The sequence below is a fragment of the Schistocerca americana genome, chromosome 3 (assembly GCF_021461395.2).
Source record: "Schistocerca americana isolate TAMUIC-IGC-003095 chromosome 3, iqSchAmer2.1, whole genome shotgun sequence".
In the NCBI taxonomy this organism is placed as follows: Eukaryota; Metazoa; Arthropoda; class Insecta; order Orthoptera; family Acrididae; genus Schistocerca; species Schistocerca americana.
In genome coordinates this window covers 255,094,491-255,111,685 of record NC_060121.1, presented here as the reverse complement: position 1 = coordinate 255,111,685, position 17,195 = coordinate 255,094,491, and the positions used below count along the sequence as shown (strand labels likewise).

The window sequence follows — 17,195 nt, the reverse complement described above, 5'->3', positions numbered from 1 at the left end:
AATAATGATTTAACTGCATTATTTAGAAAAAAAATTAGTAGAACAGTGGAGTGAAGTTAATTAAGCAGAAATTGCAGATGATAAGAATTTTGATTTTCTCTTAAATTCTTTGCTGCAACACTTTTAATTTAAATGTATCTTAAAAGAGGAATGAATTGGAGAGAAAATGGGATTAACACCTAAATCAAAGTAATGTTCAACAAGAATATGTTATTCAATCCAAACAATTAGTTATAATTAAGAAATGAAATTTGAGATTGTGCAATCATAAATCATAAAGGATGCACCATGCAAAGAAAATGAACAAAGAAAAAAAAAGGATCAAACTGATCTGTAGTATTATTAAAAAGAGAAAAAATTGTGAATTATTGAAATTTCTTAGCAAGTAGTTACTAAGTATTTATTTCCCAGCAGACTGAAATATAATCAATGAAAGTAGAGATAACTGAATAACATATAATTGAGGACTCATCTTCCTTCTTCCACCACTTTTAAAAATGTGATAGTCTATGACAAACTACAAATTTTGAACACAAACATCTTTTAAATAATTTCTCTGCTTGGCTTCTGCCAAATCTTGTCTACACAGAAAACAACATTAAAATTTAGTGTCACTAGGTGCTGGTAAACAAAATATATTCTCATAGTATTTTCTGTGATGTCAAGAGCTTTCATAAAGGACATGACAAAATTTTGTTAGGGAACTGATGAGTTATAGTATTAAGGATACGTTCTGATCTGGATAAAGTCTCAGTTCAATATTTAGGAATGAAACAAAATTTACAGATGTTCTACTGCATTTCTTTAATAATTTAGAACAGACTAAACCACCTCATATTTCGATGCAATACCTGAAAACTGACACCAAATTTCAAGTGTTTCTATATGCATTTGTTGTAATGGTTAACAAGGAACAAATGTATTGAATAAGTAATCGAGCATTGTCTTCCGTCAGGCACTGACAGAAAATCAAAAAGTAACTTGCAGTACCAGAATTACATTACTAAATATGTAGTAGTGTTATTATTTTTTGTTTGTCTCTCTATACAATAATAATGAATTGATGTAATAGAAGGACTAGATCTGTAACTAGTAAAAAAGTCAAAGTATAAATAGTAACTTAATGTTCTTTCACTTTTTCTACATTCTTAAGCTGCCATTTCACTTTCTGAAGCAAATGTCTTCAATTTACAGAGCATTTCACAGTGCTGTAATTTGCAGTCACTTCTCTGACAAAATAATATGTTCAGATACTGACTGACAAAGAACCAAGTTTACTAATGCCACTTTCAAATGTGATTAGTTTATTTGTGTTAAACAGGAATCTTTCATAGAAGTGATAGGGTCGTCAATAATTTTCACAGTAATTGTGTGAAAGTACTACCAGGAAATCACCTTTGTCATACATTCTGTGTCTTTATCCTATATTAACTATAGGGATTGAAGTCTCTGATATTTTCCATTTCACATGTTTAATTTATGAAACACTTCATACAGAGCTAAAGTTAACAGTTACCTCAGCACATTAAGAAAGTGGCAAACATAGAAACTTTTACCAAGCCACAGAGAGGATGACTATGGATTTAAATTTGTAAGATTTCAAATAAAATCTATGCTACCTAGCAATTAGATCACCTGTCACTGATGTCATAGATTGGCGTTTTGGTAGTGAATTGTTTTCAAATGTCACCAAGAATCAAATATGCACCTCCTAAATAACATAACTGATGTCTGGTCTGCAGAATGATGTTTGCTTTTCATAACTGCAATAAAATTTACTGACAGATCAAAATTTTGGACCCATATGAGACTGAATCCAGGCACTTAAAGAGTCAAGAAATTTCATTACAATATACAGTCTACAAGCATGTGTAAAATTTAGTCCGGGAATAAACCTGAGCCACTGTCTATCATATTTTTCTCCCAAAGATGCTAGTTAAGCTCTGTATACAAGAGAATCTCTTTGGAATTTGGGAAAGAGGGGTGAGATACCACTGCTGGCAAACTGAATCTTTGTGGTGGACAATAATTCAGACTCATAAACAGTCTTTAACTGTGTCTGTATGTCTCTCATCAATAAATTGGTTTCCTCTCTCAGTTTCATTTGTTTATCATTATTTACATTATACTGGCCCACAACTACACGGAGTGAACTGTATGTAATCATCAGTACAAAGGGACTCTGTTCTGTCTTCAAGGTATGCTAATCCTAGAGCCTCATGGGTGTACATCTGTAAAGTTTTGAAGAGCATAATGAAATTGCAGTTAGAAACAGAATACACAACATGACATGACCGAAAAAGTATTGGTGCCCACTGCAACATCTATCAAGTTGGAAACCAATAAAGCACTTTCCTTATTTAGGTTTCGAGTTATCCTAATCCAATATCCAAAGTAGGTAAGATATCTTTTAATTCACAGCTTTAGCTTACCTGTTTTTTCTGGTAGTCCTTTAAAGCATTTTCATAGCCCTCCTCAAGGGTCGCAAATGCTAGATTAACTTCTGTACACCACCAGATTTGCGTACCACAAAGTGAAACTTGTGCAGGAAAATCAAACAGCCACTGATCACGTGGTTTTTCTTCATAAAGTACCACCCCTTCACCAAAGTAATGTCGGATAGATACACGCATGGCTGCCTGCAGTCTGTTTAGCCATTGTTCAACCTAAAAGAGTTACTTGTTATTTTATATGTTGTGAGACCAAAATTTATATTTTGAAAATATTACTCAAAAAAGAGTTCATATGCTTCTTAATGAATATGGGGAGTATTTGTTCTATTGTCCTTAACTTCGCTATTAAAATGGGAGAATTCATAGGATTCAATTGGATAATATTCAGTTTTATGACTAACTTATACATCTTGATCTTCAACACTCCAAATCATTATACACTCCTGGAAATTGAAATAAGAACACCGTGAATTCATTGTCCCAGGAAGGGGAAACTTTATTGACACATTCCTGGGGTCAGATACATCACATGATCACACTGACAGAACCACAGGCACATAGACACAGGCAACAGAGCATGCACAATGTCAGCACTACTACAGTGTATATCCACCTTTCGCAGCAATGCAGGCTGCTATTCTCCCATGGAGACGATCGTAGAGATGCTGGATGTAGTCCTGTGGAATGGCTTGCCATGCCATTTCCACCTGGCGCCTCAGTTGGACCAGCGTTCGTGCTGGACGTGCAGACCGCGTGAGACGACGCTTCATCCAGTCCCAAACATGCTCAATGGGGGACAGATCCGGAGATCTTGCTGGCCAGGGTAGTTGACTTACACCTTCTAGAGCACGTTGGGTGGCACGGGATACATGCGGACGTGCATTGTCCTGTTGGAACAGCAAGTTCCCTTGCCGGTCTAGGAATGGTAGAACGATGGGTTCGATGACGGTTTGGATGTACCGTGCACTATTCAGTGTCCCCTCGACGATCACCAGTGGTGTACGGCCAGTGTAGGAGATCGCTCCCCACACCATGATGCCGGGTGTTAGCCCTGTGTGCCTCGGTCGTATGCAGTCCTGATTGTGGCGCTCACCTGCACGGCGCCAAACACGCATACGACCATCATTGGCACCAAGGCAGAAGCGACTCTCATCGCTGAAGACGACACGTCTCCATTCGTCCCTCCATTCACGCCTGTCGCGACACCACTGGAGGCGGGCTGCACGATGTTGGGGCGTGAGCGGAAGACGGCCTAACGGTGTGCGGGACCGTAGCCCAGCTTCATGGAGACGGTTGCGAATGGTCCTCGCCGATACCCCAGGAGCAACAGTGTCCCTAATTTGCTGGGAAGTGGCGGTGCGGTCCCCTACGGCACTGCGTAGGATCCTACGGTCTTGGCGTGCATCCGTGCGTCGCTGCGGTCTGGTCCCAGGTCGACGGGCACGTGCACCTTCCGCCGACCACTGGCGACAACATCGATGTACTGTGGAGACCTCACGCCCCACGTGTTGAGCAATTCGGCGGTACGTCCACCCGGCCTCCCGCATGCCCACTATACGCCCTCTCTCAAAGTCCGTCAACTGCACATACGGTTCACGTCCACGCTGTCGCGGCATGCTACCAGTGTTAAAGACTGCAATGGAGCTCCGTATGCCACGGCAAACTGGCTGACACTGACGGCGGCGGTGCACAAATGCTGCGCAGCTAGCGCCATTCGACGGCCAACACCGTGGTTCCTGGTGTGTCCGCTGTGTCGTGCGTGTGATCATTGCTTGTACAGCCCTCTCGCAGTGTCCGGAGCAAGTATGGTGGGTCTGACACACCGGTGTCAATGAGTTCTTTTTTCCATTTCCAGGAGTGTAGCACACTATTAATAAGAACAATAAGGAACATATGAATACTGGAGAAAATTTTTAAAATAATAAAAAAAAACACGAACAAATGAAATAAATAAAATAGTCTAACATTTCAAAGTCTAGAAACTGCTTAAAAGTATTGAGAAGATTTTGCAACTTTGACACTTCAAAGAATATTTATGAAATGTAATTAACATTTTTGATAAAATAATAAACATATCCAGCAATTATCTATTCTCTTCTCTATACATACAATCCAAGGCTTCAAATATCCATGTCTGTCTTGTCTGTTTCCTTACATAGTCTACCAATATTTTATGAGGCCATCATCAAGGTTGTTTCTAATCTAAAGAATTAGACAGTTAAAAGCCATGTGATGATAGGGCATAAATTATTTAATAAACTTTACTTGTACAAGACCTTTCTGCATGTATTTCATGCTGATTAGCTGCTCACCTATCTGTGATTTTAATTGATTTTTAATTGTAATATTATATTGTAATTTCAACAGCTGACATAAGCATTCTAATTCAGGCACATTAGGAATTTACGATTGAATACAAAAATCAGTTTCTTTTATAAAGGCCATGATTTTTTATGCATCTGTTCATTTCTGCCATTTGTTATCATGAGACATTTTCAGTTGCTATAGGTACATAAATCCACTCACTAATCCAATGACATTTATGCTATTCTTGTTAAGTCTGACTTTCTGATTTCTAACAAGTCAATAACATAGATTTTGGTCTTCAGTAAATAATTCTATATTTGCTCAGTTGGTTTTTCCCAAGCACTTTGTTGTGATGTGGTTATCTGTTCAAAGACTGGTTTGATGCATCTAGTCACACTAGTCTCTGCCTGCTATTGTAACCTATGCCCACTTGAATCTGCTTACTGAAATCAATCTTGGTCTCCCTCTGTCACTTTCAATACACCCGCCCTCTTCCCCCCATCACTAAACTGAAGATTTCCCGAAATTACTTTTCTCCCCTAATTTGGGATGACATCACTAAGCCTGGCAACTGGCTTAAAATACTACTTACTTGGTATTCATCGCTCAGGGAGATCTGCACTAGTTCACACATTCCCCTCCCATTACTACTCTCTAGCACTCCTTCTTGATCTTTCTAACTACCTGAGTACTACTAAAGTTGCATTTCTTTCGCACTCATGTCTCTGCGTTTCAGAACTCTTTTAGTTGTTTGCATACTTTTTCCAACAGACTTCAAAGCAGTGAAGCTGTTAGAGATGTCTAGACTAAAGCTAGCAGAATTGTAGCATCTTTTGAACCTCTTGCCTGTTCTAGTAGCTTTAACTACAGTCCAGTTACATGCCTTATCCCTAACCTAACTAGTGCTAACTGCAGCTCACAAGTGTTCTAATACTGTTTGTGCTGCTGATGGATCAGATTTGAATTTTAAGATCAGTTGCTCTTTCTCCATAACCATGTAGGGGTAGGCACATCATCCACTAAGTCACGAGGTAGACAAAAGTGTGTGTTGACACCTATCAGCATGTCCAGGCCTCTCGCAAATAAACACCTTTTTTCAATCATTCTTAAAACAATTGCTGGCAATGGTTAATTTGTACTCTGTGTAAAATTCTATGTCATAGCTTCACTTTTCTTTACCTTTCTCCAGCCCATTTTTTTACAATACTTCCTTCCTCTCCTACTACTGAATTCCAAGTTTCCCATTTCAATTAATTTTCTGTCTCCCTTACTGTGCTAAATAATTCCTTACATCCCACAATACTTACATTTTTCAATCACTTTATCATACGTGTAACTAATGCACATTCATTCATGTGTTCCATATATCCCATTAAGAATAGGAACTTTCAGGGATGTGGAATGAGTCAGGGTACACATTAACAAAAGACAAGGAAATCATAGAAACTTAATCTATATATTGTATTAACAATGAACTATCACTATACTGCTTAATGACAGTCATGCTTATGCTAGCAAAATTTAATTAACTAATTAGCAGGAAAGCTGCTACTTGAATTTAAGTGTTTGTTCCCAGTTCTATTAGATAAATGCTATATATCTGCTATTGGCAACTTAATATTTACTTGATTGCAATACTTACCTACATATGTAAATACTGAGCCATATTTACAATATACTTGTCATGTGGTTTTACAATGTACTCTGCTACTTGCCATGCAGCTAAAAGAATTTTTCAATCCTTGACTCTAGATATTCAGATAATTTGCAAAAAGAATGGCTAGTGAGATATGTGTTTAATTTTCTTTGGACTGACACGGGTTCCCAATTTCTTACTTTATTGTCAGAATATTATTACTTTTTTTCTCGCACTGTGATTGTGCAAATCACAATTCAGAAGAATCTGATAGTATACAAGGTGACTCCCCTAAAACTTGCACCACAAATATTGCAGAAATGTAAAGTGCTATTAATGTGTAGTTTTCACAGAACAGATTGGTAATTAGGGGCTTACTTTGTTATTTAATTAACAGATTGTAATAATATTTAGAAAGTATATTTTCTGGGCTAACAGCACTTTTTTTATATGGAACAATGTCTACTGACATTAACAAACTAAAAGCAGGATAAGTTAGAATATCAGTGGTGTCTGTTTCAGGATTCTAGTGCGAGTCACTTACGAGATATTGTATTTTCAAAAGTTTTCACACTGACACTTGTTTGAGCCATTCAACCTGTGTAGTTGCTAAGTATGATGTTGTTATGTTTGCTTACAGTGTGCTTATGTGTTCCTTGAGTGCACTGCAACTTTAGTAAGTTAGTGTGTGTCAGTCCAAGAAGTAGACTGTGAGTGGATGATGGCATTTACCGATGCAGAAAAAGCTGACATGCTCATGGTAATGGACAGTGTAGGAAGAATGCAGTTCGTTTTTGTACAGTGTGTGCGGCAAGACATCCCAATGGACATAAACAATCTCAGCAATTATTTATCAGCCTCTTCAACCAGTGAAAGTGGTACTGTAACACGTACATAGGCAAGTGTCCTTCACATTTGCCATTGACAAATGTTCCATTCCTATGACATCTCTCTCCATTAAGAGTTGCACAGAAACAATTATGAGAATCATGTTAACTTCTGTACATGGGCATTAAGACAGGATTTTTGAGACATATCACATACCTTGTTTTGTGATAAAGCCAAATTTACCAATCATGCACTGGTGAAACATGCACTATTGGCCTGTTGACAATCTTCATTGGCTTCGTCAGGCGGAATGTCAGCATCCATGGAGTGTAAAAGTGTGAAGTAGGATAACAAACCATCAGCTCATAGGACCCTTTTTCATAGATGGACTACTGAATGCACAAAAGTATCATAGTCTCCTAAGAGGCCATCTTTCACAGATGCTAGAAGACTTCTCTCTGCAGACAAGGGACCTATGGTACAAGCATGATGGCTGTTCCGCTACAGTGCACCAAGTACTACAGAATGTGTTCACAAATTGTTTCCGAGTAATTAGACTGGATGCAGAGGACCTGTACCTTGGCTGGTCCATCCCCAGATTTGATGCCTGTAGATTTTTTTTTCTGTGGGGAAAGCTGGAAGACACTGTCTACTACACCCAATGATATGCAATGACATATTACTGCAGCCTGTTCGGACATCTCTGCTCATATGCTTAGCACTTGTGCAGCAGTCATTCAATACCAGACCGGAGCATGTATTGCTGCTGCTGGTGGTCATTTTGGACACATCCTGTGATGGTCGACAGTCTTGTCACTGATCAGAATTCACATAACTAATGTATACACTTGTGTTGCTCTTTAATGTGTGGTACCACAGGTATTGTACAGGTACTAGTGTGGGAACTTTTCAAACTGTGATACCTCATAAACAACTTGTACTAGAATCATGCAACACACACCACTGACATTTTAATTTACACTACTTTCAGTTTGTTAATGTCAACAGGTGTTGTTCCATTTTAAAAAGTGTATGCTTGCACAAAAAAAAAAAAAAAAAAAAAAAAAAAAAAAAAAAAAAAAAAAAAAAAAAACACTTTCTAAATATTATTACAATCTTTTTCCTGGCTAACAGCATGAGCCCGACTAGCAACCCATTCTGTGAAAATCACACATCAGTAGCACTTCCCATTTCTGCAATGCAAGCTTTAGTTTAGTCACCTCATATGTACACACACAGTACAACTCAGATTATCTGACCTTCGATTAACTGACTCCTTGGATTATCTGACCATGCCTCTTACCATCCATCTGCACTCCATGCAAAACAGCATCCCAGAATTACTGACCAATTTTACTCCTGTCACAACATGTGTCCACCTGAGTCATGCTCCTCAGGCATGCTTAGTTGACAAGACTACTGTACTGACAGACTGTTCACTTTACTGTACTCTTTAATCTGCTGCTGATCTGTGTGATCTGTAAGTTTATTATCATATCCCTTTTTAATTTTAAGGTTGCAGTGTAATTTTATTAATTTATTACAGTGTGACTGAGAAGTGTAAAGGAGTCTGAAAGTCCAAAAATGGCTACAAATCAGAAAAGGAAACATGATGTGTGCACAATCAAACAGCAACTAACTGTACTGCAAAGACTTGACAAAGGCGAGTTAGTTATTAAACTAGCTTCTGAAATGGATGTTGGAGTAACAACAATTAAGGTCTGGAAAAATAACAGAAAAGGTCTTGATGCTTTATCATTGACTCTAGATTATGAAAATGCATTAAAAAGTAGAAAAGCACTGACAAAAAATTTGTGAGCTCTTGGATGATGCTGTGTGTGTTTGACTTTGTAAGGAAAGATGTAAGGGGACTCAATTTTCAGGCCCTCTCATAAAAGTAAAAGCTTTTCAGTTTCGGGGAAAGGAGGAGGGGGGAGGAAAGCTGATAAATGAAATGAAATGTCATGTGACGACGGCCTCCCAGCAGGTAGATCTGATAGCCTGGTGCAAAGTCTTTTGAGGTGACGCCACTTCACAAACTTGCATGTCGATGAGGATGAAATGATGATGAAGACAACACGAACACCCAGTCCCTGAGTGGAGAAAATCTCCAACCCAGTCAGTAATCGAACCCGGGCCCCCTGGCACAGCTGATAAATCATCAAGGCAAAATGCAAGTTGCTACTGCAGGTGAAAAACCTTTTGCTTTTGATGATGATACAGGTAGGGAATATGCTGAAAAATTTGGATAAATAACTGATGAATCATACAACATTGATAAGATGGGACTAAACTGTAAAATGCTCGCTCAAAAAACACTTGCCTTCCAGAATGAAACAATAACAGGCATCAAACAAGCAAAGGGCAGAACGACCATTTCAACATGCAGCAATAAAGTTGGTGACCATAAACTGCCATTTTTTATAATTGGTATATCTAACAAACCAAGAGCCTTCAAAAAATAAACATGTCAGTGCTTCCTGCTCAATGCAAAGCTCAAAAAAGTGCTTGAATATGTCATAATTTGTTTAAAGAATGGTTTTTTGATGCATTTGTTCTGGCTGCTCAAAAATGGCTGAAATCAAAAAACCTACCACTGAATGCTCTAGTATTTGATAGGCAATCCTCTAAAACTGAACTTCAACAAGGTGTCATAGAAGCTGTGTGTCCCCCCTCCCCCACATCTTCAACAATCCAAGCAATAGAGCTTGGTGTTAAGTGTGTAGTTAAAATGACATTATAAGAGGAAGGAGGTCAGTGCTTCTTTAGAGAAAACAGAAGAGCATTGTGATTGTTATGAAGTAAGGGAAAGCTTCAATGTAAAACACACAATTTACACAGTTACTAAAGCTTGCCAAGAGCCTAAGAAAACCACTCTTCAAAAGCCATGGAAAGAAGTCTGTCATAGCCTAAAACAAATCAAGAACTTTCAAAAATAATTAGTCACACCCTGCAGATTTAGTCACTCATTTGCAAACTCTTCAAATGATATCCAGCCTCCTAATGTAGAGGAATGGCTAGCTGAAAGCAATACTGCTGCTATTACCAATGAAGAACTCAATGATGATCAGATCATTGATCTTATTCTGCAACATTATAGAGTCATTTCTTGTCAACTCACCCAGGCCTCCCTGCTTGACCATCATATGTTTTGACAAAAATTTATGTGAACATTTGCACATGTCCCCAATGAACATTGGTAGAGTTTAATGTTCTTTGAAGCAATACTGGCTGAGATATGGTCACTTGTTTGTTTTGTGCCCAACTTCGATTCTAATTATTTAGCATTGTTAGTCCATGATGGACAATCAAGCACACTTTTAGTCAGCAAAGTCATAGTCTTTCTAATGAGCGTAGTTTGGAGGGTTTTATAGAACAGAGTTTTTTGCAAATTCAGGTTGAAAATATCACATTTTTTTATCTTTTTAGAAAATCTTCAGCTTTGTACTTACATTGTTCAGTACTGGAAAGTGAAACATAAATGAAAATTTATATTTGAGAACCTTGTGTTGTTAGGTTACTAAAGGCCAAGCTTTAAGTGCTCATCATACCTTTAGTCCCTGAGATATAAGAAGTCAATCTTTGAAATTTCTTTGGGCACAATTTCTTCGAGTGATTTTGTCTAAAATTTTCCACCTGAATATGGTTCATAAAATTCTGCTCATTATTATTCTTAAGAGAATGCTTATAGTGCTACAAGGTGCCAAATTTCGTTTGTTTCAACAAAATATTGCAGGAGATAGAAGAGCTCAAAGCTGCCAGAAATTCAGGGTCACTCTGCACAATGTTACACATGGAGTCAAGCAAGAGACTATATCTCGGCAAGTACTGCTTTGACAAAAATCTAGCTTCACTAATGTTCACTGGGGAGGTGTGTAAATGTTCACAGAAAATTTCATGTAAATCCGTGGTGGCTGAGAAGGAAAATATTCTGAAATTACACAATTTGACAGGGAATGACACAACAGTGTTCAGCAAGAGGGAGATGATGATGATGAATAGGAAGAAGAGGAGAGGACCAGCCACTCTGCAGCAGTATTTGAGACTATACTCAAATATCTGGAACAAAAGCCAACGTGTCGGAAAGAACCGACACCACATATATATAATTAAGTTGAGGAGGGCCATTGATCTCTTAAGTGCAGATGCACAACAGGTTTGAACTCTTATAGAAATGGGCGAAATGCCTTGAATAATGACAATAATGGGCAAGGTGTTCTACATTAGTAGTGCGTGGATAGGCTGAGAATTTGGATCTGACAGGAGGAATGCTACAGTAGTCGAGGCAATTGTGATGACCACTGTGTATGGATGGCTTAGTGATCTGAGCATATGCCTAGTACCTAGGAGACCCAGGTTTGAATCCCAGTCTGGCCCAAATTTTCAAATTGCCCCATTCATTTAAATCAATTCTCACTCTCAGCCAATGTATGTAATTCTATTGTGTTAAAATTTGTATTTGCCAGGCCAGGGTGGTACTGTGAACTGCGTAATTATTTTTCAGTCAGATGGGGAAAATAATTCTCATATACAAAGTCCTTCAGAATATTGAGAAAGGGATTGCATCCACAACTGACAAAGCTGAGGGAGAGAGACATTTTGGTGAGGAAAGAGTGGCATGTTATCAGTGTAGAGGTAAACCTACAAAGCCTAAGCTTATACAAAATGCCTAAGAAAGACTGCAAAAATCTCAAAGAAACTAAAACAACAAACAACTATTTGTAAGTTTCAGCTGTGAATGAGATATATGTCCAATTATTCTCATTCAGTTTTAAGTGGTTCTATGGCAAAGACTATCACTCACACAACATGAATGTGATATCATCTGATTTAAAAGTATAATGTTTCAAAGCTACATGCATTGTAGGAGAAAATGTCATCAAAATTGAACTTTTTTTACTTACTGGTCCTGTGCATTCACATATAGAATTAAACTCAACATATTCTCCATCCTTAGCAATCATTCCTTTAGCACGCTTTTCATCATTCCCTTGCTCATCCTTCGTAAATTTCAGATGTGCCATTGAATCAAATAGCTTTGTTAGATGCCTGTAATATATAATATTATTCAGATGACTGAGGAAGGATTGTTAATTAGTAGATGACAGATTAACTCTGGCATAAACTTTCTATTAATTTTCACTACACTTGGCAACATTGTGCATTTCACACTGAGAAAGACAATTAAAGAACACCTGCCAATAGGGAAAATAGTGTTTTGGTTTATTTTGTTTTACTTTAAAGACAAAAATAATATTTTTTTCTTTTATGTTTTATTCAGACAATTTCATTTATTTCTAAGTGAGTGATAAAAGCCAGGCATCAACTCGAACGCAGGCTCCATCAGTCAAGTCATCAAATCAGAGAGGTGTTTTATGTGTTTTTAGGTATCATCTTCCATGCTATTTTTCCAGTTTGTTGTTACTATTACTGTATGACACTTGCTTAGGATAGTTGCCAAATAAGTTTAGTTGTCAATGTCATAGAGGCTGAGCAGTCAAGCTTTCCATAACTAAGTAACTTTAGCTCGCATGGACCCACAGAAACTCTTCCTAGCAGCTGTAAAAATCTGTAATAATGGAGCATTTCGTGAGCTGTAGCCATCATAGTTAGATCACATTACACACATCTAATCTAATCTGAATTCGCTGTGCATATTGAGTGTACTGAGTTATGGTAATAAGCAGTGGTATCTGGAAAGTTGGTTCTGTGAACTAAAAAGAAATTTTAATTTTATGGCTTACACTAGAAAAAGTGACAAATGTGACTTGGTATTGAAAGTACTTAGTGAGAAATAGGTCTCAGCAGAGGTGCTATTGAAACTGATGGACTAATACCTGTTAGCTACAATTGTTCATCTGAAAAATAAAGTATAACCTCACAGAGCACATGACATACAGTACAAACAAAAATATTTATTTTCCTTTTTAAATGGTCTATGTAATATAAAGATAACATAATCAAATTTGTGTCATACCAATAATATACCTAAATAATTGCTTCAAGTATTGATGAACCTCATGGGCACAATATTTCAGCAAACACGCATACTGCCATACCCAAATGCACCTGGTTATGCAACGTGTCCAACTTTTAAAATGTTGTGCCCCCTGGAAACCAATATACAGCCAAATGCTGAAGAATTATGCTTTCCATGTACCCAAATGTGCAACAAAAAATGTACCTTGTAAAATAATTGAGCAACAGCAATACTTTCATAAAATAAACCAACAATTTTAAAACTGTTGATACTATTTACCCCCGAACCAGCTTCCTGACTCATTGACATGCATATTTTCATTATTTAATGGCTTAATAACAGTAATATACAATACCTTGCAACAACTTTTGGCAAATTTCCATTAGACAAGATATCCAGCAGGTCAGCAGATGAAACGAAGTAGAACCTTGGGAACGCAAGTCTCTTTGTTTCCAGATATTCTGCTAATGCTTTTTCACAAAGTGTAAGTTCACGCTGAAGTTCCTCTAGTTGCTGAATAACACCCTCCTTATTAGTTGCTTCCACTACATTTGGTGTCTTTGCCATTTCCTCCATTAGTTTCTACAGGACCATAATTTACAAAAAAGAAATATCAGTAAAAATGCTGAGCAGTATGGGATTACTTCCACAATGTGTGCACATTAATAAGTCTTTAGTGCATCCTAAACTCAACAGCAAAAATGTATTTATGGAAAATAACTACCATACAGCTGGGTTGTTATAGTTTATAAGCTATTGTGTCAGCAAATACTAATTTGCATTAATTGAAACTTACTGAACCATTCACTTCCTCACAAACAATATCATGCTATTTGCACTGAACTCAACTACTGCACAAGTGAAAAACTGCACTGTGTTTATCTGTGGATAATATAATACAGTGTCAAGCCACATCATGATGAGTACCTGTTAACACCCAGATTAATTGCCATTTGCAGTACAAACAAATATTAGAACCCTAGCCAACTTACATTTGTGCCATAGAGAACACAGATGAGCTGAAAGTGATTTAATTTGGTGCTGATAGGGTTCCATAGACACACATTGTCTGTAAAGCATTTCGCAGCTGTACAGTGGTGCATGATGAGGACTCAGACTGTGAAAACACACTAATGTGTTCCCACAGATGTTCAATCAGGTTAAGATTCAAGTGCATTTAGTTCCAAGCAATTGATATGAAGTTTCAGTCATCCATTATGAGCCATCTGCAAATAATTCCAATTGTGTGGTAAGGCATATTATCTACATCTACATGATTACTCTGCTATTCACAATAAAGTGCCTGGCAGGGGTTCAATGAACCAGCTTCAAGCTGTCTCTCTACCGTTCCACTCTCGAATGGCGTGCAGGAAAAATGAGCACTTAAATTTTTCTGTGCGGGCCCTGATTTCTCTTATTTTATCATGATGATCATTTTTCCATACGTAGGTGAGTGCCAACAGAATGTTTTCACATCAGAGGAGAAAACTGGTGATTGAAATTTCATGAGAAGATCCCTTTGTGTTAATGATTGCCACTCTAATTCACATATCATGTCTGAGGCACTATCTCCCCTATTTCATGAGGAGAAAACTGGTGATTGAAATTTCATGAGAAGATCCCTTTGTGTTAATGATTGCCACTAATTCACATATCATGTCTGAGGCACTATCTCCCTTATTTCATGATAATACAAAACGAGCTGCCCTTCTTTGTACTTTCTCGATGTCTTCTCCCAGTCCCACTTGATGCTGATCCTACACCGCACAGCAATACTCCAGAACAGGGTGGACAAGTGTGGTGTAAGCAGTCTCTTTAGTAGACCTGTTACACCTAAGTGTTCTGCCAATGTATCACAGTCTATGGTTTGCTCTACCCACAACATTATCTATGTGATCGTTCCAATTTAGGTTATTTGTAATTGTAATTCCTAAGTATTTAGTTGAATTTACAGCCTTCAGATTTGTGTCACTTATCGTGTAATTGAAATTTAGTGGATATCTTTTAGAACTCATGTGAATAACTTCACACTTTTCTTTATTCAGGGTCACACCATACAGATATCTTATCTAAATCACCTCACAATTTGGTTTGGTCATCTGATGACCTTAAGGACGGTAAATAACAGCGTCATCTGCTACTCATATTGTCTCTTATGTCACTAACATAGATCAGGAACAACAGAGGGTGTATAACACTTCCTTGGGGAACACCGGATATTACTTCTAATTTACTCAATGACTTTCTGTCTATAACTATGAACTGTGACCTTATTGACAAGAAATCACGAATCCAGTTGCGCAACTAAGGCAATATTCCATAGGTGCGCACTTTGGTTAGAAGACACTTCTGAGGGACGGTATTGAAAGCCTTCCAGAAATCTAAAAATATGGAATCAATTTGACATCCCCTGTTGATAGCACTCATTACTTCATGAGTGTAAAGAGCTAGTTGTTGTGTTTCGCAAGAATGATATTTTCTGAATCCGTGCTGACTATGTGTCAATAAATCATTTTCTTTGAGGTACTTCATAATGCTTGAGTACAGTACATGTTCCAAAACTCTACTGCAAATCGACATTAGTGATATGGGCTAGAGATAGGCAAACTCGTTCATCCTTGGGAACTAGTTCACTGCTGATCGTTTTTTTTTTTTTTTTTTTTTTTTTTGGGAACCGTTCATTTTTACTCATACACCATTCATTTGTGCTTGGTATATGGTTCTTATGAAAAACTGAAAACTAGTAGTGTAGGTGACTGAAGGATGGAGGGCACCAAGAGGGGACACTTGCCTCCCCCCTGGAGTATAGAATTTTTATTCATTACAGAATTCTTACACACTTTTAGAAGTGATTTCTGTGATTCTGCAGAACCTCTCGTTCAGCCAACTGTAGCGTTGTGTGGCTGATCACAGGGAAATAATGTAGGGTGGCGCACAGGAAACCGGCCCCGAGTACAGACTGCTCGCCAATTACGGACGATGTGTTGCCCGTTACGAGCAGATACTACAAACAGACAAACATGTAATAATTAGGCAGTGAAGAAATAACAAGCTAATGCAAGCAACAATGGGGAAACAATCAATGACGATGTGTAGAGAGCTGGAGAAGAGGACATGACAATCACAAAAATCTCACGTGACGCGCATGGGCTATAGCACATGTAGTCTTGTAAACCTGTTGGTGGTTGTTTCCTAGCTTAATAGACCACAAGGGTGTTGTATAAAATTCTTCATTTCGACTTCCACTACATAGCTATGCTAAGTTGTAAACAATAATCGTTTACACCCAATATATACTTCACGTTGTCTCTGAGTACGTAGGTGAAGTAGACTTTATGGAAGCATAAAATAAAATGTGGTTTTCTCATACTTGCGTCACACACTTCGTAAAAATTAGGTTTTTATGTTGCATTATTAAAGTTAATGCAGCAATAATAATTAAGTTTGCAGTAATAAAGTTTTTAATTTGAAAACTCCTTCTGAACAAATGTTTTTGAGATAATAAGTAAATACGATTTTATGGCAATCTATGTCTTTTCAAATGGAGAGGCACCGCTTTTCCTACTAAGCCAAAATGACCCACAACCCTTTTTTCTTTTTTCTTTTTTTTTTTTTCAAAGAAACCAAACTAGCAGGTAATGCAAATTGGAAACAACCAAATTTAAAAATAATTAGAGCCTTTCTAAATGTAATGTTTTGTATGTGAAAGATACACGAAAATCGTTTTATATGAATTTTCTTACACTAAAAATTAAGCAAATTATTGAAAGTTAGTTGCTAAATCAAGTCAATGAAACCAAAAAATATATGAATAACAAAAAAAGCTTGTCTTATTATAGGTATGTCTTCTTCTGTTCATCGATATAATGAAGTGACCTGATATGCCCTTTTGTTACCTGAAAAGACGTACCTATTACATACAATGTAATTTTTATGTAATTTACGTAACTATAAAATACTTTTTGATTACCGATCGTGGACGCTGAATAGC

At 37.5% G+C, this 17,195-nt stretch overlaps 1 protein-coding gene across 1 annotated transcript in view; it reads right to left on the bottom strand.

Annotated features, from left to right (window-relative positions):
• The window catches only part of LOC124606003 (dynein beta chain, ciliary), an 809,537-nt gene that overhangs the window by 424,630 nt on the left and 367,712 nt on the right, over positions 1 to 17,195 (bottom strand). The window contains exons 32-34 of the mRNA XM_047137965.1: positions 13,560 to 13,786; positions 12,129 to 12,273; positions 2,433 to 2,666 (exon numbers count right to left, since the gene is read on the bottom strand). Of these exons, the coding sequence (XP_046993921.1) occupies positions 2,433 to 2,666; positions 12,129 to 12,273; positions 13,560 to 13,786 (606 nt within the window). The remainder of the gene's footprint in view (positions 1 to 2,432; positions 2,667 to 12,128; positions 12,274 to 13,559; positions 13,787 to 17,195) is intronic.